The sequence below is a fragment of the Heloderma suspectum genome, chromosome 1 (genome assembly GCF_057233095.1).
Source record: "Heloderma suspectum isolate Gila_16-S chromosome 1, 16-S_ref, whole genome shotgun sequence".
NCBI classification, from domain to species: domain Eukaryota; kingdom Metazoa; phylum Chordata; class Lepidosauria; order Squamata; family Helodermatidae; genus Heloderma; species Heloderma suspectum.
In genome coordinates this window covers 78,561,377-78,584,671 of record NC_139458.1, presented here as the reverse complement: position 1 = coordinate 78,584,671, position 23,295 = coordinate 78,561,377, and the positions used below count along the sequence as shown (strand labels likewise).

The following is a 23,295-nucleotide window of genomic DNA, read 5'->3' as shown; positions in this document are numbered from 1 at the left end:
ACTTCAAAGTCAGTCTACCATGAATTTGTAAGAGATTAGAATTATACCAGGTGGCCCAAAAGTAGGTATACAGTTGTTTAGAATGTTAATGGGGGGGGGGGAGAGAATGTGTAAGATGTGTGGGTGGAGTCAGAATGACATTTGGGAAGAGTGACAGGAAGTGACAGTTAAATCAGTTAAGTATAGAGAGTGAGGGGAGTAAATATTAAATATTTATATTTTAATAAATAAATTAGAATTATTTAAACTATACTGTATACCTACTTTTGGGCCACTCTGTATAATGGCTTTGGCACAGAGTGAGTTTATCTAATTGTTCTTTTTTAGCAAATGCCTGCCACTTGATCCATGGTACTTAGCAAAGAAAAGGAGGACACATTGCAAGTCTTGTTGATGACATTTTGACCTGTGACATCTCACGGGCAATGCTTTGTCATGGAACTTTATTTTATTTTTTTAGTTATGATGTATAAGGGTAAAATGCCGAGCTTACAGCAGTCAATATTTAGCAGTGGAATTGTCAATCACCTACAAATCAGAATATAACAGCTGCTGATCAACAAGATTACATCATAACAACTACTAACTAATGTACACCTCATTTCTGACTGGACTGACCTACCAAAATTTCCAGAGCCCGAATAAATGGGTTTTAGAAATGGCAGAATGGAACCCCACTTTATAAGAGCATATTATGAGTATCAACACAGCATAGAATCATAGAATAGTAGGGTTGGAAGGGGCCTACAAGGCATCTTCCAATTTCAATGACAAAATACAGCAAAATCCATCAACAGTCTATAGCATATGTCTCAATGAAATTAATGGAAGCTGCACAAGAGCACAAATCTCCCAGTGGGTTGTGTCTTTGGTCAAGAGTGCTTTTATATACATAGAATCATAGAATAGTAGGATTGGAAGGGGCATATAAGACTGTCAAGTCCAACCCCCTGCTCAATGCAGGAATCTAATCATATTATGGTCTGGGGCAAAGCACTGGACTACTGAGTCCATGGGAGGATCCCCTCCATTCCTAAGATTTTTATGTAAAGCTAATGATTTAACATAGGGGTGTTGAACCTCAGGCCCACAGGGTAAATCTGGCCTGCCCGAGGTCCCAATCCAGGCTTCCAGGGTCCTCTAGAAGGCCCCACCCCCTTTCTCCGGCCCCACCCCGTACTCCAGATCCTGGATCATTTGGTTGTTTTCTGCCTTTCAGTTTCATGCAGTTTTCCCCCATTCTAAACTGCTGAAATGCCTCTCCTAAGGCTTAGTTACTGGAGAGCCAGTGTAGTGTAGTGGTGAGAGTGACGGACTGGGAGCCGGGAGATCCGGGTTCTAGTCCCCACTTGGCCATGGAAGCTCACTGGGTGACTTTGGGCCAGTCACAGACTCTCAGCCCAACCTACCTCACAGGGTTGTTGTTGTGAGGATACAACGGTGAGGAGGAGGAGAATGTAAGCCGCCTTGAGTTCCTTGCGAGAGGGAGAAAGGCGGGGTATAAATGCAATAAATAAATAAATAAATAAAATTAGTTACTGGCAGTAAGAGCTTTGGGGAGCAATCCCATGTCCCCTAGACAGCATCTGGGAGACATAAGATTTTTTAGTTTTTTGGCTCCAAGTTCAGAGCCAGGAAACTGTGCTGCGCTCCCCTCCCCATCCCAGCTAGCACGGAGAGAACCACGCCGGCTGCTTCTCTGCACCCATAAAACGGGGTGCAGAGTGGCGGAGAAACCCATCTAGTTTAAATACAGAGTGGGACGCACAAGGCATCTCCTGCTCTCTATTGGATACATGTAAGCCTCTGAATTTGGAGGCTTACTACCCAGGGTGCATCTCATAGGATTGTGCCCTTAAACTACAATATGCTGCTTGTTTAAAGTTTTGACTCCGCCCCTTTTGCCTTCAGTCCCACCCACCGCCCGATGGTGGCCCCAAAGGGCTTCTCTGAAATTGGACTGACCCCTCCAGCACCTAGTCCTGCACCAGCGTGATGGCCTAGGGACCCTCGTCTGCCTTCCACGTTTCCATCCCTCACTCCTAGCAGGTAATGAGGTGATGTATGCGCGACAGCTGCAAGGCAGGATGGAAAGGAAGGATCTGTTTCTCTTCCCGCATCTTCCCCTGTCATCACGTCACATGCGGCACCTCACAAGTCTACGAGATCAGGCTTCTTGGCATGATGGAGTCCCCAGGCGCGGGCCTCAGGTCCCGAGAAGCCGTGTGGATTCTGGGCCTTTGTTTGGCGGCTGCCGGACGAAGCAACCTCGAGGCGCGCAGATCTGCCAGGAACATTATTCAAACCAGGAAGAGGCTGACTGTACCTGGCAAAGGACCTGGGCGAACTAACCCTTCGCAGCCCGCGGCTTGCCAAGCCGATCACCCGACTGTAGCAGAGAGCGGCGGCGGCGGGCGTGGGGATTGGGGCCAACAGCAGGGCGCGGGGAGGACCTAAGCCCAGCCTAAGAACGGACGCGACGCCCGGCGCGCGGCTCTTGGTCGGACCGCGCACGGCCCGCCTGGCTTGCGGCAGCGAAAGAGTTAAGCCATGAAGGGACGCGGGGGGAGGCCGGCTGTCAGGAGAGAGCATGTGCAGTTTGCCACCGCCGCATCCGTGCTATGGGTCCTTTCCCACCACCGGCACATTTGATCTCCAGCCGCGGTGGCGGCAGGCGCCCGGAGCCCTGCATGGAGGTGAGCGGGGCGATGCGGTGCTGCTGCTGAGCCGAGCCGTGTCGCCGCGAGCGGGCCCCTGCGCCCGGGCCCTCCGCTGCGCGCCCCTTCCCGCTCCCCAGCAGCAGCACCCGGGTAGGTGCATCCGCAGAGGCCTCCTTCCTCCCTCCCTCCCTCCCTCCCCGCAACCGGGCGGGCGGGTGTGTGGCGGAGATGCCTGGAGCCGCACGACCGAGGCGATCAGCGCCAGGCGCCGCCGCCACCACCCGGGCTTCCCCGGTGGAAGTCCCAGCTCGGGGGACTTCCTTGCGGATCAGCGCGGGACAGGAGGGAGAGAGCCGGCAGAGGAGGGGCGAGCGCAGCCTGCAACAAAGCGAGTAGAAGGCGGCGCCTGGCTGGGCGGCGGAAGGCAAACAAGCGGCGCGCCCTCCCGCCCAGGCTGCCTCCCTCCGCCGGATCTTGCCGCCGCGCGAGCGCTCAGCCGGCCACCGAGTTCCTGCCTCGGTCCTTCGTGGCTTCCGAGCCGCCACGCCCCCGCCGGCCTGGGAAGGATGCGGAGCGGCATCCCGCCGACGCCGGGCAGGTTGGCCTGGATCGATTCGGCCAGAGGTTGAGCCGGGCTGGCTGGGCGCGCTCTTGCCTCGCCGGAGACACGGAGCCTCGAGCGCGTCGCCCGCAGTCCAGGAAGAGACAGACTGGCGGCGGCGGGGTGGGGCGGAGATCGGGAATCCTCCCCGCTTAGACGCGGCGGGAGAGCTCGGCTGGGGTCGAAAGGGGCTTTTCAGGACTCCGGGCCAGTACTATCCGTCCAAGGATGCCCCATGCGTTGACGTCGCTTTTGCTTCCTCGCCCTCCGCCCCCCCTCCCTCCGCCCTCTTCCAAGCAGTTGGGTCCTCCTTAGTGAGCGGCAGGATTGTTTATGTGGAGCCATGCAGTAGTTGTAAAATGCTGGGGCTTCCCCCTGATTCTCTAGCGACCGCTCGCCTTATGTATGCTATATGTTGTCTTCTCCAGCTGTTCAGGATAGGCTGTTGTCTCTGGTTTTCTTCTCGCCACATAAACTGCCACTCTTTACTGTTTTATAGCGCTCCTCCTCCTTTGCAAAGTGCTTTAAGACTTCCACTGTGTTCATCACTGGGACCCTCAGAGTCCAGCCACTATTACCCACTCACCCCATTTTACAGATAGGACACTGAGGCTGAAAGAGTAGGTAGGACCAGATCTAAGCCTAAATCTCTGTCGGCTAACTTGCTCCTCTCCGCCTAATTTATTCCTCCACCTCCCACATGTATTCCTACCACCTCCTCAACCCATTTTGTGCATCTGATGAGTTGATTGTTGGCTGCCTATGAAAACACATGCCACAATCCACTTGCTGCTCTCTAAAATGTCGTAGCACTTTATTCTTTTTCGCTGTTACAGACTTAACTTATCCACTTAACATATTACAGACTTAACATAACCTTGGAAAGATGCTCCTAATTGGAGTAGAACCCTAGCTGTTGTGGCCATGAGTTGTTGCAGCTGGTTGTTCATGGTCACAACTGGCTAGATTTTTGGACTTTTATGTTTCTTCCCCCATCTCCTCCTTTTTGTACCTCCTAACCTGATAAAGAGTTCTGGAGAATTTGTAAGCTTGCACATTTTGGTTGGTTCTAATAAAGGTATTACTCAACTGTAGATCTTGGATTTGTTTTTTCTCATGGAGCAGCATGGCTATTGTTGTTGTGTTGTAAGACTTAGCATAGTTATTTCTCTGGGATTTGTCATAGTTCTTTAGTTCTCCTGCTATAGTAAGGGAATCTACTATTTCAGTAATGGACATATCTAGGGGTGCTTCCAGACAGAGGGGTCCTAGTGCTAAAAATCAGAAGGCATTATGTAGCTATTTCCTCTTCTTTTCTTAACAGATTTTCTGCTGAAAGAAGAAAAAGATGGAAGAAGTGGTGGGAAAGGAGGGTTAAAAGAGGATGATGTCTGGAACCCCTGTAAAATCCCATGAATGAGGCAGAATTATGGCACAATAAAAGCCTTGTTTGGAAGCACCCAAGGCAGTACAGTGTACTTCCGTTAGAGCCAGAGGCTGGTTGCACAAATATATATACATAGAGGGGCCAATAGGAATTAAGTACAGTTGGTGAGGGTTTCTTGTGATATCTAAGATGTTGGGTCTGGCTCATACATTCATGTACATCGCTTGATTTCTCTACACGGGATCATATTCCATCTGGTGAGAAGCATCTGAATATGTCAATGGACTGCATTGACAAGCATTTGTGTTTTGGGGTTACGTGAAGAGATGTGACAGTTCTGCCTGTGGTGTGGTGATCTGTGTATTTGTGATGGCCCATTCATACACAACTCATGAAGTGGTGGGCATGCATGTGAGAACCAGCCACCAGGAATCGTGTTATCTCTTCCACCAGCAACCTCATTCTCCCATCCCATCAGAAGCCAGAAAAGTTTTCCACATGGGGTGGTGTCAGTTTCTTCAGTGAATAAGCCTGTACTCTTTTCCTTCTAACAGAGAATTAAAAAGGATTCTTCGAGACTAAAGCTGAATGGGATGGAGGAATGGTACATTAGTTGCTTACTCCCCATTTAATTCTCTTTCAAGGGGGCAAAGTCAATATCCTCATATTCACAGCTAAATATGGACCAGCTTGACAACAGATGTGTGTACTATTCTGTGATCAAGTCATGTTGCTTTTAAACCTGCTGAATTGTGTTGACTGAAATAACCAATGTTTGAAAATAGTGCCTATAATCATTGAAGAAAGAACAGAGCCCTGGGGAATTTCATACCTGACTGACAACCTGACTGTCATCTGAATGGAGGTGAATTTGCTAACACGAACAACTGTGGAATTATTGAATTCTTGTGAATATTCAACCTGACATATGCCAGATTACAAGAAAATATTTCCTCAGTAAGGTAGAAATTATAGTTGGAGTGGTCTGCTCTCTCCAAATAAATAAATATAATTTCTGCTCCAAGATAACACAAATTTGATGCTAAGAAAATCTGAACTATGCATAATAACTATACATTGCTTATTTTACATAATCTATTCTGCTTCTATTGGTTATGGGAAGAGCTGGGAGTTACTTAAGCCTGAAGTCCTAATTATGAGAAATTATTTTCAGAGCCCCACCCCAGCTTCTGAGATTTCACTAGGCATTGGCCACACATTTCCAAGCCTATTTGGGAGGGCCATAAAGTCTAGCAACTTGCTTTTTAAAAGTGAGATTATTAGGATGCTGAATGTTGTATCCATCACCAAATTGTAGGGTTCCCCTTCCCCTGTGTATGTGTTTCTTATGATTCTAAACATAATCCTGATTATACTTGACCAACTGAGTAATAGTGATCTTGATCACATGATACATAGCTATAATAAAACAACCAGTTTTTTAGCAGATGATAAGTATCACAAATTCTGTTGGAGAATCTACTAGAGACCTGTGCTGCTTAACTTTAGAACTGCTAAGTACCACCTACGTTTTCTCCATCTGAAAAGAGGAACCGATTTTAAAGTGGTATGGCTACTGTATTTAATTCCATATATGTTCGTTGTTGCTCCTGAGTTTTCAGGACCACATGACTTAGGCTCTTTGCTGCCTAGGATCACTCTGACTCCATATTACAAGCACTATTCAAAATGTATCTTTGTGTGAGTGAAGGTTTTTGAGAAATATAACTAGAAAAACTGGTAAATTCACTATCCATCTATGGAACTGGGACTATAATAACTGAGGGTATTGTATGGGGCGTGATCCAACAAAGATTAAGCACTTTTAAGCCTTTTGGTTTAAATGGAAGATTTTTTAGCATAATGTTGACTGGAGCACCCCCTAAATCGGCTTCTATTGCTGATTTAAAATGTTGGATTGTAACTCTGTGGATGCATTCTTGACTGGGAGGTGAAGAATAACACAGCCTGAACCTAAGAATATTTACTCAGAAGTATGTTCTGCTTATTTTAATGCAATTTGGTTTCTAGCAGGCATGCAGTGGCTTGCAGTTTTAGAGGTAGGATGTTTTTCAGGTACCTGTCTTGCCGAACTTGTGGATCAGGTTCTGGACATTGTGGTAAATAAATGTAAGGATTTGGCGGGGGCGGGGTATGTTGGCAAGAGATGGGTAGAAGAGCTGCAAAACAAGTAACAAAAGTTGTAAACTGCCCTTAGAATGTTGTTGAAGGGCAGTATATAAATAGCCGTAGCAAACAAGCAAAGCAAACAAAAAAACAATATTAAAGGAGCAAAGATCTGTGATCATACAGCATGTTACAGATCTCTCCCTGTAATTTTGCGGCCCTCAGCAGAGGGTAGCTTTTGGCCCTGTTCATTATGACAGAAAATAAACCTTCACTTTTCCCTTTGAAAAATAAGAGCGGGGTGGAGTGGAAATCTACCCTTGGTGAAAGGGAACAAGCTTTCAGGAATACGGTATTTATGTAATAATCTGCCACTGAACTGGTAACCCAACAAAAGCAACCATTTTTATCAATTAGCATTTCTGTAGTACTCAAGGTTGTTGGAGTGCTTTTAGAAGCTAATTAACTTTAGTCTTTAAATTTCCATTTCACAGTTGCTATACAAAAGGGTTTAATTCAAGCCAAATGCAAACTTTTCCTGTCATTAACTGTTCCTGAGCTGCTGCTCATAGAAAGAGAAGAAGAATAAAGGACTAATTAAATACTGTGTAGGAAGGCATAACTTTTTATATCATTATCAGGGATAGTACATGGAAAGACTGTGCAACAGTTTCAACTAACTCATTTCAAGCATACTCCTCTCTTGCTGGGAAGGTGCAGATGTTACATTCTAGGAGCATCTCTACACCAGCCTAAAATCCTGCATTTAAAATGGGGCTTTCTGCTTCCATTTTAAATGCAGGATCACTACGACTCCCTTTTTCAACTGCTTCCTTTCCCCCTCCCCTTTCCCCTTCTTTCTTCCCGTATCTTGAGTCTTCCATTATCTTTCATTGATCTTGCTCCTGTTCTTGCCGCTTTCTCTTTTCACAGAGGGAACTCAAGTGGAACACAATGCGGTAATTTGATAGCTCATTATCTGTGATCCATTTAAAAATGGAACAAAGGTCATTTAGTGCAGAAGACACCTTGGAGGGTCATAGTATCATCTAAAGAGCTCGCAAACTTCCGGAAGAGCAATCTCAATCACAGGATAAACGCTCCATGTGAAGAAAGCCCTGATTTCTCCTACCATGCTTTAGAAATTGGGAGTGTGCACACTCCCTTCCCCTCCCTCTCCTTTCCCACATGAATAGGCACTGACATTAACCACCATCGATGGTAACAAACCAGGCTCCCCTTTAACCACATTTTTCTCATCAGCTTTGAACTCTGGACTGAATAGTGACTGGCCCATGATCAGCCAGCAAGGTTCGCAGCTGAGCAGAAATTTGAACCTTAATCTCTAATGTAAAGTAATCACTGCTGGCCCCAGGTTTTGAAAGATCTTTGGGCAAGACAACTTCAATGCCCACCTCTGTTTCTGTCCCCACTACCCACTCACTTTCCCCCTCTCTCTGGACCCAGACTGCAGGAGTGCTCAGAAGGATAGTACAAGGCAAGTGAAGAACACTGCTCCATCTTCTCACTTTAGTAGTTACTGTCTGCATGCTAGGAGAGGGCAAGTGAACATGTACCAGCAGGACGGTGAAGCAGTACCAGGAAGCCCCAGGGATTGACAGTGGGTTCCCTGCAGGGGTGTGGGCCTTGACAAGTGCCCAATGATGCTGACCCCTGATGCTGGCCTTGAAAGTAATGAAAACAATCCAAGAGAGAAACTTTGCTTGTGACCAGAATTGGCCAGCTTGAGCCAGTAAAAGCTATTCAGCTGATAACCTGGGAGTCTGATATATCTCCTTCCCCCCAAATGGCAGATTATAATAATAAGATTCTAGGCTAAATCTCAGAATAAAAATTTGACCTAGTTTATTCACAAATAACTGTTGTCTCATCAGCTTTGTTTAGTAGACAGGCACGGGAAGTGAATTTCCTGAATGACATCTAAAGAAGAAATATTTGGGGAGAAAATTCATATTCTTTTTCCAAATATTTCCATAAAAATTAGTAGTCTCTAGCTAGCTCTCACAAGCAATAGATGGGGTGGTGAACCTGTAGGTGGTATCACTTTAGGTAGCAGGTGGGGGCTCAAAAACTGTAAGCCCTCACTTGCTCACATGTCCTTGCATAGATTTTCCTTCCATAGTCATTTTTCTTACATAAATAGCAGGGAGAAGGCTAGATTAGAACTCTTTTGAGAACCCGATGTCTAGTTTTGTGCGAGGAGGAATTTTATTTTTATCTTTTTGCATGGGGAAACGCTTTCACGTGAGCCTCCGCTTGTAGTCTGTACAGCACAGATACTGGTTTAGCACCTTGCATGCTAATTGTGAGAGCTAGGCACCCACCCCCCTTAGCCTTTGAAGTGGATATCTGTGCTCTATCGCTAAGACTGAACAAAGGATGAGTATGGATGACCATTTTACTACACATTTCATCTCATGCCTTATCACATATCTGCACCTAATGCCTGTTAAAATCCTCCTTGCCACTTGGCAGGATGATCCAGGTAGCCAAGTTACCCTGGTGTAACTTGGTTTTCTGTATGGGCTTGACGAGTGGACCTTTCCTTTTGATACTCTGTGATTCTTATCCCATCTGCATGTCTTAGTGATTTATAGGTATCTCAGTGTTAACTTCTCCATGTTTTCCATTGAGTGCCCCCATTTCATCCCAGCGCTGTCTGGTAGTTCTGTTTTGAAGTGGCAAGACAATATTTTACTATGCAGTGAGAAAGCTGGTCTAGAAAGAAGACAACCTACCTGTTCAAAGTCAGCATTAAATATCCTTGAGGTAAATCTTCTAAGGCAGATGGGTCAGTATGATGAGCTGACTTAAGTGTTAAAAGGCTGGCAGAAAACATCTCTCCTCTCTCCTATGTTGATCTGGCTTATTACTATGTAGGGAAATATGCAGCTTCTTGACTGGCTGTGGGCCCAATCTGGATATCTGACCTTCTAACTTGTCACTTCCTGTGTTGGCTGAAAGGGAAGGATGGTTCCGTTGAGGTACTCTTAGAGTCACTACAAATGTCATATTTATTATTATTTTCTGCTTTCCTTAAAAGCTAAACCCCACAGCAGTATTACATAAGAAAGCATAAAACAATACAATTAAAAAGTAAAGAAATCAAAGATAAAATAGCAAACAGTGCCAAAAAAAAATTCACAGTACAATTACCATCAAGTTACAGATTCAGCAGGAATACAGAAAAACAAGGTAGTGGAAAATAGAAGCAAAAAAAAAAACACAGGGCCCTAAAGCCTTCCTAAAGAGCCAAGTTTACATTACCTCCTTAAGAACCGAACTGAGCCTGATGATTTTCCCTGGAGAGGGAATGCTCATCACCAGCCTGATAGCAGCATTTTGCACCAGTTGGAAGTTTCTGAACATTTTTCAAGGGCAGCTCCACAGGGAGCACATTGCAGTAGTCAAGTCTTGAGGTTACTAAAGCATAAATGACCATGGGTGGAGCTGACATCTCTCGGAAATGGTGCAACTGTTAAACCTGTCAACACTGGTAAGAGATTCTCCTAGTCACTGCAGCCACCTGATCATCTAAAAGTGGTGCTGGATCAAGTAGCATCTCCAAGCTGTGAACTTGATTTTTCAGGTGGAGTGTGACCCTGCTCCAAACAGGTGGTATACCTATTCCCAGATCAGATGAACCCCTATCTTATCTGGATTAAAGTTCAGTTTGTTCCCTCCAACCCTGTCCCTCACAGGAAAAAAAGGTTCCTCCTGTGCAAGCACCGGGTCATTACTGACCCCTAGAGGGACGCCGCTTGCGCTGGCGTTTTCATGGCAGACTATAGTGGGGTGGTTTGCCATTGTCTTCCCCAGTCGTGACTACCTTTCCCCCAGCAAGCTGGGTACTCATTTTACCGACCTCGGAAGGATGGAGGGCTGAGTTGACCTGAGCCAGCTACCAGAGACCCAGCTTCTGCTGGGATCGAACTCAGGTCATGGGGAGAGTTTCGGTTGCAATATTGCTGCCTACCACTCTGCAATAGGCAAAAGTTTCTATTGCCTCTCTAGGATCTTATAAAAATGAGAGATAGAGCTAGGTGTCATCAGCATGCTTATCAATCCAAAGCTCTGGACAACTTTACTCAGCAGCTTCAGACAGATATTGAAAAGTATGAGGGACAAAATGGAAAGCTGAGGTACCCAAAAGTCAAATCCATGGGGCAGAACTGTAGACCCCCACTCCCATTACCACTTTCTGGGACCTGTCCTCCAGAAATGAGTGGAGCCACCTGAGTATGGTGCCTCTAAAACCCATCCCTAAGAGACAGCCCAGAAGGATTCCATGGTCGATGGTATGAGAGGCTGTTGGGAGGTCCAAGAAAATCAATAGGGTCACACTTCCCTGACCATCTCCTGGTGGAAGTCATACACTAGCAACTAGGGTGATCTATGCTATTTCAGTCCTAAAACTAAAGCTGAAACCCAAACTTGAAGGGATCTAGATCAGGGATGGGGAACCGCATGCCCAAGGGCCAAATCCAGTTCTCCTGAGGTCCCAGTCTGGCCCTCTGGAGTCCCCCAAATAGCCACACACCCTTCCCTTGTCTCAGCCCTTTTCCCCCAACCACCAATCATTTGGTGGTTTCTAGACTTTTGCGCAGCCCCCCCCCCCTTCTAAAAGGTTGAAATGCCTCTCCTCAGGCTTAGTTACTGGCAAGTTATAAGCTAAAGGCTGCCTTTACACTAAAGAAAAACCCTGCAGTTCTCCCGTTCCGGAGCCTTTCGATATTTATCACGGGCTCCCAGACAGCGACCATGTGATTGCTGAGAGAGGAAGCATTTACTTTTCAAGTCTTCACAGAACACAATGAAACAGCACAATCTAGTGGCTGTTTCAATCACGTTACATTCCGACTTTAAAAAATGGTCCATTAGTTCCAGATCTTTCTGAAGTGAAATAACTGGGAGATCCCTCTGGATGTGCTCTGGCGGTTAACAACGTCATGAAAAGGACCCGCAAACTTCCGTGAGTGAGCAATCTCAATAGCAGGATAAGCTCCATGTGAAGGAGCCCCAAATATGGTGGTGTTTTTTTAATTAGGGAGGTTATTTTTGTCCCCACCCCGTGTGCATGCGTGTGTGTGTGTGTGTGTAAGGAACAGCGTGCCTTAAAACCTATGTGTAGACTGTAATGTAGCACAGCTAATTACATATGCACTTCTATATGATGAAATACACTGGTTATTTATTTATTTATACATTCATTTGTTTCTAAAATTTATATTACATGTCATTCTATTAGCAATCAATACAATAAAACAGGAAATCGACATGTAGCTAGAACAGTAGCATTTATAAAAGCATAGCTGCAGAATAAAACCAAGCTGAAGTTATATTTTAAAAAGCCAGACCTGAGAAAATAACAAGATCCTTGCTTAGTGCTGAAAACACATGAAGACGCCCTAATGAGCTTTTGCAGGGACAGTATTTCACAGATGGGGTGTCGCAATTGATAAGGTGCTATCTCTGGTCTCCACCAGGCTAACTTCAGAAAGTGGAGACGCTCGGAGAAGGGCTTTCAAATGCCCTTAATGCATGGACAGGAATAGGTTGCTGTCAGATACCCAGAAATTAAGGCATATAGGACTTTTAAGGTAACCAGCTCTTTGAATTATCCTTGGAAACAGATTGGCAGCCAGTGAAATCCATGCTGGCTGGGACTTGTGGGACTTGTAGTCCAACACATCTGGAAGGCATCAGGTTGGGGAAGCCTGCATTACAGTAATCTAATCCAATGGTTAAACTTTATTCCTTGATTGAGAGTAGTTTTTATTTATGCTTTGTCACATTGAAGCAGCTCTTAGCTTTGTAGCTTGGTCTATAAAGCAGGGATGAATTTGTCTTGTTTAGCAAGAAACATATATTCATTCATAGTAAAATGTATCTATTGGGTTGTTGTTGATTTTTAAGGATCGTTTTGGTGCCAAATGCTCCTCCTATATTCCTTTCAGTTTTATACAAAGTGGTCCTACCTCCTCTTTAGTAGTTCAGCCTGCCATGCAAATTTCAGGCATGCGTCTGTTGCTCTTCCTGCCACTTGGCAGTTTTCTTCTTGACAGTTGTGTAACCCCACTATGAAAGTGAAAGTATAGGCTTCCATGTAAGTTTCTATAGCATGTGAAGATAAAGGAGTCCCAAAGTCTTTGGATCCTAGTAGAAGGCTGCAGCAGTCACAATTCAAAAGTATCCTCTTGTTCAAACCATAGCAACTTTGGAATGGGGAAAGAATAAATCTAAGAGTTCACAATATTACTTTATCTAGTATAACTCCCTACTCTCTTCTTTAAAAAGGCACTTTATTTTCCATCTGCTAGTGGTATTTGTAACTTAAGTAACTCAGTGCTAATATCTTGTGGTGCTTTGGCTCATTAGCAAAAGATACTACTGTATGTGCTAATTGGAGATCATGATGCCATACTGTGGCTTGTTGAGAGCGTTGGGGCGCAATCCTAACTAGATAGGTGGCTGCCTCTGAACTCAGAGGCGACCGCCTATCCACAGCAAGGCAAGAGAGGCATAGGGGGGATCATTCCCTCCACGCCTCTCCTGCCTTGCTATCTAGCGGCAGGAGGCCCGACCAGGAGAGGAAGCTGCCGTACAACACATTGGATATCTCGTATGCGCAGCTCCGCTCTCCCCACCCTGGAATGCCCCTCGGCGTCGCCCCTTTTCAGTCGTTCCATGCTCCTCTTGTGAGCGCGGAGGATGGGGCTTCTCTGCACTGCCTCCAAGGCAGCGCAGACAAGAGGAGCAGTCAGTTTTCCGGGAACCAACCTCAGAGCATGGGCTCCAAGGTTGGTTCCCAGAAAAGACATATCCTATGGCCTGCTAGACAGTGTCTAGCGGCCATAGGATTGCTCTCTTAACTTTGTCAGCAATATGACTACCAAAGTGTGTCAAAGAGCAGAGAACAATCACAATCTCAGGGACATCTAACTTGGAAGTCATATGCTATTTTACACATTGAGTGCTTGTTCATAACAGTTTTGGACTAAAGTTGCTTTGAAAGTTCTCTTGACACATCACATCTATGAGGATTGGGATTAATTTATGTTAGAGGGTAAGGAAGAAAGGAACTCTGCCATCCTGTGCTTTGACTGCTGCAATTGAATTAATCAATTTAGTGCAGAAGTTTGGGACAACCCTTTCTAATAAATCCTCTCCCTATGCAATCTGGTCTTCAAGCTCTATATAAAAGATGGATTAGAGCATAAAGAGGATCTCATCCATTAAGCGCCTTCACTATCATGTGTTATCTTCTCTACATTGCATAATGCTTGAGAATTGGTGCTTATTAGTTTAGAATTAAGTGATGGGGCTTGAACTAGAATTTGACCCTCTGCTTGTTCCATTTCAAATCAGAGCTGCTTGTTCCATTTCAAATCAGAATCTTCAACAAGAATCAAGTGCCTATTGTAAATTCCTTTTGCACTGGAGAGGTGCTTCCAGCAAACAAATATTTGCTCTGGGTGAGCTTCAGGTTTGCATGCTCCCCCCTACTCTCTCCTCCAGCACAGCCATAAGGAGACTGAAAGCATCTGCTTCAGTTTAAACTAATCAGAGTTCGTTGTTATGTCTGAACTGGGCAAACTGTGGTTAGTCTTAACTATGATGTGTCCAAGCAAGCCAAGTTCAGAATCCTAAGAATTATGAACTTATGCATTTAGGGAGTGAAGAGAAATCCTAAGAATATAAAGTAAACTGTTGCACATTATCTTCTTGATAGTTAATGGAAAAGTGAATTTTGATTAAAAGTCATATCCTTCTTGGTGGTCCTACATGTTTGCATCTCTGGTATATATTTGTATATAAACTGCTTTGTGGGGTCAGCCTGAAAAGTGGTGAATAAAATTGCTTAAAATAAATGCATAGCCACAGCGGTGAGAGTGTGTGCGTGTGTATGTGTGTGTGTGTGTATGTGTGTGTGTATATATATATATGCGTGTGTGTGTGTACACCTTCATGCCCAATTTACAGATGATTTGGCTAGTAAAATAAAGGTTAAAATGCAATCCTATACATATCTACTCAGAGGTAAACCCTATTGTGTTAAATAGGACTTACTCCCAGGTAAGTGTACAGGATTGCAGCCTAATCACCCATTTCAGATGGTGATGATGATGAATTACATTTCTATACCACCCCATAGCCAAAGTTCTCTGGGCGGTTTACAAAGGTTAAAAACCTTAAAAATACAATATGCAAAAAAGCAACATAAAAATACACAGACAGTATACAAAGTGACAATATATATCTAAAAACAAGCTTGAGCAATCAACCAAACCATAAAAGAAATCCAAAGAATACAACAGTAAAATAGTGGAAGAACCCAGAATAGAAGTGAAGTGTCCCAGTAAACAGCCCACTGCCCTCCACAGAGTATGTAGCAGTTGGGAAATGTTAATCTGCGAAGTTGCTAAGCAACTGTGTCCTCACCTCAGTCCCTATTGGATCAAGGGGAGTTTTACTTATGAATTACATTTTCTACTCTAAACCTTGATAGAGCTGGTGTGGGTGGGGTTTTATGAGAACAGACCCTTTTCTTCATGTTCATTGGCGTCCAGTGCCCACCATTGTTTGTTTAGTACATTTGCAAAGGCATGCTGATAATAAATTTCAATACTGATAATTAAAGCTTTAAAAGAAATTGGAATCTGGCAATATGGGCTTGCACAAAGCTAACTTTTATTGGTTTTCCTGTCAGTGCTAGTAACCCAAAATTAACCTTAGCCTGTTACAGCTAGGCTACAAGTCAAATGGATAAAGAGCCAAAATGTGAAATATCAATTAAAATTTTCATTAACCCTCAGCAAATTGGGGAAGGAAAAGAATGTTTATTAATATAAATAAGTTCTCCTTTTCTTTAGGAAAAGCTAGATCTATTTTAGAAATCTGGGGAAATGCCATTAATCGATTCAAACCACTGGTTCATCTCAGTATGATCTACACTAGCCTTCCACAACTTGGTGCCCTCCAGATGTGTTGGGCTACAGCTCCCATCCTCCCCAGCCAGAATAGGTAATGGCTGTTTTACACTGACTGGCAGCATCTCTCCAGGGTTTCAGATGCTGATAATTGAACCTGGGACCTTTTGCGTACAAAAGCATGTGGCTTACTACTGAGCTATGGCCCTTTCCCAACATATCGGCCAGTCTTTCCCAACCTGGTGTCCTCCAGTTGTTTTGCTGTCCATTAACACTGATCATTGGCTTTTCTGGCTGAGGCTAATGGAAGCTGTAGTCCAAAACCTCTAGAGGGCACCAGGTTGGGGAAAGCTGACATTGGCTATGTTCTTCCCTATATCCATTTAGTTGTTCAGGCCCTATGTCCTTCCTTTAACCTAGCACTCTCTCTTAGGTGGTATGTAGAATAACCACATTCTGCAGGTGGCCTGACCTGAAGATTAAATATGTGTTTTCATAGGGAAAATCAGGTGTGGAAAAAGGTCATGCTTTGCTTATCAGTGGCTGTTCAGACCTCTGATCATCAGTGTAAATGTTTGATGAGACTTTCCGTCAGCAGAAAGTATGGCGAATAAAGAACAGAGTGTTTAATCACACTGTGGCATCTCTCAAGTCTTAGGAGTGAGAGAACAGGTCTGGTGACCAGAAAAAGAGCTGGCAGAACCTTTCTAGCATTGCACATTTTGATACACATCCCACACTTTGAATTTCATTTTGTAGTGGTGCTGTACCTTCCAGCATTAGTTTTGCCAAAGGCTCTCTTCACACCTCAGTTTTTTAGCTGGATCGTTCCTCTTTAATTACTGGTTTTCATGGGAGGTTTAGATGACGCCACTGCTGATGTCATCTAATCTCACAACTTTCCTTCCCTCTTCCCGTGTTATCTGAGAAAGGGGAAAACCCAGCATTTTCTGTGCTTGTGATTGAAATAATCATTTCCCCCCTGTGTATTCCCCCTTTAGTGCTTTGTCCTGCTTTGTGTGGGCGTGTTCTAGGGGGTGTTGCTGGGCAGTGTTGAATAACATTGTCATGACAACAAATTGATGGGAAGTGGGGGCAGGTCACTGACTGGGCTTCCAGTGACTGTTTCTGCCTCTCCCATTCCACTGCAGGTTCCGAGATCCCCTTGAACACAGCAGTGCTTACTTCTGAGTAAACTCATTGGCTGTAAGGCTTTCCTTTTCTGGGAGTACGTGCCACTGAAAACTCTGTGGCTTGCTTCTGAGTAGGCATGCAGAGGAGTGCATTGTAAGTCTACTTAAGAGTAGCAGTCTTAAGGTCTCCCATCCCCTGCAGTGCATTTACTTGGAACCTCCCCCTCCCATTGATTTCACTGACTGCTTCTTCTCCCTATTGATGACCAGATTGATGGGCTTTTTTTGTCCCGGGGGGAGGGGGGAGTCTCCCTTCTCAGCCACACAGGAGAAAGGCTTGACAGTTAGGATTTCAGTGGGAATTAAAAGTGCCTTTTCCCCTCCCCTGAATAAATTCATCATGCAGAGCTTGGAATGGTCAGTTTTAATAGTTTCCTTTTTGGGTGTGGAGTTTTTAGATAAGGCAGTAATGCTGAGGTGGTTTTCCATAGTACTCCCTCCCACCTAGCCAGCCACTATCTCTTCTCCTAGCCCACCTTGCAAGGTCATTGGGAAGCCAGAATAAAGGGGGAAAGCAACAATAACGTGTGTGCGAGGGGGGGAATCCGGGTCTAATGAAGAAGGTGTCCCCTGTGAAGTGGTCGCTTGTGTGGGGGGGCTGCTAGGGATGGCTTGGTGCATTGACTGTATATAAGTCCATTTGTGGATTTCTTACTTCTGTAGTTGGGAACCCGGAAATCGGTATACCCTTCAAACTCAGTAGTGCAAGCAATATACTGTGTTTAATTTCATCACACACTGACATATTTAGCAGAGAAGGACTAGCAGCGCCAGCAACTTTGGGGTAAGCCACCGAGAAGACTCTCCCTCGGAGGAAGGAGGAGGAAGGAGGGGACCAGCTCCCACAGCCCCCTATCCAGGCCACTAGAACCGCTTCTGACTTCCTTCCTGCTGTGGAGGAGTGGCGGGATGGGGTGGAGCCATCAATCATGTTATAGGAACCAATAATCAGGGGAGAGGAGGGGGCATGGGGCCAACAGCCCCCTTCTGGCCTGATTGTTCCGTGCAGCTCAGTCCAGCCATGAAAAGATAGAATGCGGAGGGACGCTGTGAGAGATGCCTGTATACAGGGCCAGTCTAAATCCTGGAAAGGATCTGGAATCAAAAGGACTGGTTTGTAGTGGAATAAAATGGCAGGTGTGAAGAGAGCCAAAGTCCTTTGGCTGTTCAACAGTTTGCTCTGATGCCATTTTGTTTTGGAGACCCTGAGATGGCAAGATTAAAACTCCTCATTCTTTTCCAATTGGGTGCACGCGTTCATTAGTCAGTACACCTGCCCACACTTTCCTTAGATCTACTTGAATGCAAGCAGCAGCTCTATGCTTCAGTTTTAAGGCCTAGAAGAGCACACAGTTTTGTTAATTTACATTATAATGTGGGAGCAAACTTGACATTTATGTGAATACTACCTAAAAATAAGTAGTATTCATATTTGCTGCAAAGCTGCTTGTTCATGAGATTTTTCTTTTTGTTTCCCAGAAAACAAATTGGGGGCAGGTAGCTCTGAGTGAAAAGTTTGGGGCCTATGCTCTCACCGTTTTTTAAGGAGGATAGTTGCATATACCTACCTCCAGGTTGGAGTATTGCAATACATTTTGGAGACGGTCCAGAAACTTCAGCTGGAGTAGAATAGAATGTGTCTGCTGCCAGCAGATCTGATGTTACTGTACTGGTTCTTTAGCAGCTTCATCAGTTAGCATTTTGTTTCTGGCCTCAGTTCAAAGTTGGCTGGTTATGTTCTTTAAAGCTCGAAGTAGTCTTGGACCAGAGTATTTTAACAGTCATCTTCTCCTGTTTGAGCATTCCTAAGAACTTTGTTCCATTTCTGAGGGCTTCCTTTATGCCTGCTTGCTGTCAGAAGTGTGGCAGGAAGGCAAGGGAGGTGGGGCATTTTTGGCTGTGGCACTCAGAGAGTAGAATAGCCCCCCCCCCATGGGTATTCATTTGGCCACTTCACTGCCTTCTCTTAGATGGGCAGTGAAATTGTGTTTATTTCATCAGGCATTTTTAGGACATGGTGTCTTTTCAATTGGCTTTGGTCTGATGCTGTCTTGTTGCCACTGGATTTATATTATTCTAGATTGTTTTATATTGGGGTTTCTATTACGGTTGTTCTTTGTCACTGTAATGCTGTAAGCTGTCTTGATTATAGTCAATATAGAAAATCAGGGAAGAAAAGCTGATATAATTAAATAAAAATCTCGATAAAGTTAACTTAATATTTTTTTTTAACAAAGAAGAAGATAGAGAAACCTTGTATTTATATAGCAATGTAAACCTCATTGATCCTGTTACAGTACAAAAGATGTATTCCTGGTTTAATTCACTGAAACATGCTTTCATTAGGTAATAATTTGTTTTTGAAAAAGAGCCCCCAAATTGAATCCAAGCCTCCATCTTAGTATAAATAATATTTCTGCAGCCTGCTCCATTTACCCTGCAGACAAAGATAGAACAACGTTCAAAGCAAGGCAAAATCTGGGCTATACCTAGAAACCAAAAGATCTGTGTGATACTGCTCATCAGCTGTGAATCCTTTCATTTCAGAGGCCAGTAAATTTAACAATAATAAGCTTGTCATCTCCTTGCGTGATTCTATGAGATGCTGCAAGCCCAGAATATGTACAATAGTTTCTCCAAACTGCTGCAAAGCCATAACTGCCCGCTTGATCTGACCTCCACACAAGCTGCAGCTCAGCAGAAGCCACTGGTGGTATACTGGTGGGTGACCTCTGCCTCTAATGTAAAGCTGATGTGTTTTCATGGGTCATGGAGGAGACAGTACTGACAATGCTCCCTTTACATGGACATCTATGGGACTTGGGGGGCCATTAGAGCTACAGAGGACGGCTGGCTTCACGTGAAAGCTAAGGGCTGGAAGAAGGGCTTCCCAGCATGGAACAGTACTAGACTGCTCTGCATTCTTGCCAGAAAGAGGATGCTGTGGTAGCGATAGTAGAGCTGGTAGTGATATGAATAGTGACAGCTGCAGTGGCTGGGCAGGGTTAGACAGCCATTTCCCAACACCAGCCCTTCCTGCCATTGAGAAAGATCAGAACAAACAAACCACATGTCCAAACCTTTTCCTTATGAATTTCACAGAAAAATAACTTGGGCTATACTTGCCACCCCATGTGTCTTCTACTTGGTATATTCTTCTTTGCTTTTTCTTCAAAGGATCCAATGATTTGTTGTTGTTATTCAGTCGTTCAGTTGTGTCCGACTCTTCTTGACCCCATGGACCACAGCACTCCAGGCCCTCCTGTCCTCCGCTCTCTCCCGGAGTGTGCTCAGGTTCATATTCATTGCATCGGTGATGCTATCTAGCCATCTTATCCTCTGCCATCCCCTTCTCCTTTTGCCTTCAATCTTTCCTAGCATCAGGGTCTTTTCCAGTGAGTTTTCTCTTCGCATTAGGTGGCCAAAATATTTGAGCTTCAGCTTCAGTATCTGCCCTTCCAATGAGCAGTCAGGGTTGATTTCCTTTAGGATGGACTGATTTGACCTCCTTGCAGTCCAGGGGATTCGAAAGAGTCTTCTCCAGCACCACAGTTCGAAAGCATCAATTCTTCGGTGCTCAGCCTTCCTTATAGTCCAGCTCTCACAGCCATACATTACTACTGGGAAAACCATAGTTTTGATTATATGGACCTTTGTCGGCAAGGTGATGTCTCTGCTTCTTACTATGCTGTCTAGGTTTGCCATAGCTTTCCTCCCAAGGAGCAAACGTCTTTTAATTTCATGGCTACAGTCACCGTCTGCGGTGATCTTGGAGCACAAGAAAATAAAATCTGTCACTGCTTCCATTTCGTCCCCTTCTATATGCCAGGAAGGGATGGGGCCAGATGCCATGATCTTCGTTTTTTTAATGTTGAGTTTCAAACCAGCTTTTGCACTCTCCACTTTCACGCTCAACAAGAGGCTCTTTAGATCCTCTTCGCTTTCTGCCATTAGGGTGGTATCGTCTGCGTATCTCAGGTTGCTGATAATTCTCCCGGCAATCGTAATTCCGACCTGTGATTCATCCAACCCGGCATTTCTCATGATGTACTCTGCATATAAGTTAAATAAGCAGGGCGACAATATGCCTTGTCGTACTCCTTTCCCAATTTTGAACCAATGGGTTGTTCCATGTCTGGTTCTTACTGTTGCTTGTACTGTTACTGTTGCTACTGTTGATCCACACAATCAAAGGCTTTAGTGTAGTCAATGAAGCGGAAATACATGTTTTTCTGGAGTTCTCTTGCTTTCTCCATGATCCAGAAAATGTTGGCGATTTGATCTATAGTTCCTCTGCCTCTTCGAAACCCAGCTTGTACTTCCAGTAGTTCTCGGTTCACATACTGCTGAAGCCTAGCTTGTAGGAGTTTGAGCATAACCTTGCTGGCATGTGAAATGAGCGCAATTGTACAGTAGTTTGAACACTCTTTGGCGTTGCCCTTCTTTGGAATTGGAATGTAAACTGACCTTTTCCAGTCTTGTGGCCACTGTTGAGTGTTCCACATTTGTTGGCATATTGAGTGCAGCACTTTAACAGCATCATCTTTTAGGATTTTAAATAGGTCAGCTGGAATATTGTCATCTCCGCTAGCTTTGTTGTTACTAATGCTTCCTAAGGCCCACTTGACTTCACTCTCTAGGATGTCCGGCTCAAGTTCAGTGACCGCACTATCATGGCTATCAGGGACATTCAGATCTTTCCTGTATAGTTCTTCTGTGTATTCTTGCCACCTCTTCTTAATCTCATCTGCTTCTGTTAGGTCCCTGCCTTCTTTGTCCTTTATCATGCCCGTCTTTGCACAAAATATTCCCTTGATATCTCCGATTTTCTTGAAAAGATCTCTAGTCTTTCCCATTCTGTTGTTTTCCTCGATTTCTTTGCATTGTTCATTTAAGAAGGCCTTCTTGTCTCTCCTTGCTGTTCTCTGGAACTCTGCATTCAGTTGGATATATCTTCCCCTTTCTCCTTTGCTTTTCGCTTCCCTTCTTTCCTCATCTATTTGTAAAGCCTCATCAGACAGCCACTTTGCTTTCTTGCATTTCTTTTTCTTTGGGATGGATTGAGTTGCTGCCTCCTGAACAATGTTACGGACCTCTGTCCATAGTTCCTCAGGCACTCTGTCTATCATGTCTACTCCCTGAAATCTATTCCTCACCTCCACTGTATATTCATAAGGGATATGATTGAGGTCATACCTGAATGGTTTAGTGGTTTTCCCTACGTTCTTCAATTTCAGCCGAAATTTTGCAAGAAGCAGCTCATGATCTGAGCCACAGTCAGCTCCAGGTCTTGTTTTGACTGACTGTATGGAGCTTCTCCATCTTTGGCTGCAAAGGACATAATCAATCTGATTTCGATATTGACCATCTGGTGATGTCCATGTGTAGAGTCTCCTCTTGTGCTGTTGGAAAAGAGTGTTTGCTATGATCAGCGTGTTCTCTTGGCAAAACTAAATTAGCCTTTGTCCTGCTTCATTTTGTACACCAAGGCCATGCTTGCCTGTTATCCCGGTGATTTCTTGACTTCCTACTTTGGCATTCCAACCCCTATGATGAAGAGGACATCTTTTTTTTGGTGTTAGTTCTAGAAGGTGTTGTAGGTCTTCATAGAACCGATCAACCTCAGCTTCTTCGGCCTCAGTGGTTGGGGCATAGACTTGAATTACTGTGATGTTGAATGGCTTGCCTTGGATTCGTACTGAGACCATTCCATTGTTTTTGAGATTGTACCCCAGTACTGCTTTTCCCACCCTTTTGTTGACTATGAGTGCTACTCCATTACTTCTAAGGGATTCTTGCCCACAGTAGTAGATATAATGGTCACCTGAATTAAAGTCGCCCATGTCTGTCCATTTTAGTTCGCTGATTCCCCAGATGTCAGTGTTCAATCTTGCCATCTCATGTTTGGCCACCTCCAGCATACCTTGATTCATTGACCTCACATTCCAGGTTCCTAAACAATATTTTTCTTTGCAGCATCGGATTTTCTTTTCATCACCAGAAACATCCACAGCTGAGTGTCCTTTCGGCTTTGGCCCAGCCGCTTCACTCTTTCTGGCGCTACTTGGAAATACCCTCTGCTCTTCCCCAGGAGTATATTGGATACCTTCTGACCTTGTGATATGTTCCATGGGGTTTTCTTGGCAAGAATACTGGAGTGGTTTGCCATTTCCTTCTCCAGTGGACTACATTTTGTCAGAACTCTCCGCCGTGACCTGTCTGTCTTGGGTGGTCCTGCACGGCATAGCTTATGGCTTCACTGAGTTACGCAAGCCCCTTCGCCACAACAAGGCAGTGATCCATGAAGGGGATATTGATCCTCGTTATGGATTCCCCTGCTGCTTTTTGCAGTTTCTCAGAGCCCAATGCCTTATGC

The 23,295-nt window shown here is 44.7% G+C and overlaps 1 protein-coding gene and 1 long non-coding RNA gene across 19 annotated transcripts in view; one reads left to right on the top strand and one right to left on the bottom strand.

Moving 5' to 3' along the window:
* Positions 1–385: 385 nt before the first annotated feature.
* On the bottom strand, positions 386–12,923 carry LOC146357473 (uncharacterized). The gene is made up of 2 exons (XR_014789944.1): positions 12,154–12,923; positions 386–9,753 (listed from the first exon to the last, which is right to left on the bottom strand). It is a non-coding gene; the product is annotated as an uncharacterized LOC146357473 (long non-coding RNA).
* The window catches only part of TMEM229B (transmembrane protein 229B), a 77,632-nt gene continuing 56,392 nt past the window's right edge, over positions 2,056–23,295 (top strand). For 4 of the 18 annotated variants that reach the window (XM_084848403.1, XM_084848277.1, XM_084848298.1 and 1 more), the window contains exon 1: positions 11,776–12,396. Coding sequence is in view for 3 of the 18 variants with exons in the window: in XM_084848277.1 (XP_084704403.1) it covers positions 12,338–12,396 (59 nt within the window). In the remaining 15 variants the exon portion in view is untranslated. The other 14 variants (XM_084848345.1, XM_084848292.1, XM_084848263.1 and 11 more) reach the window with 8 other exon arrangements.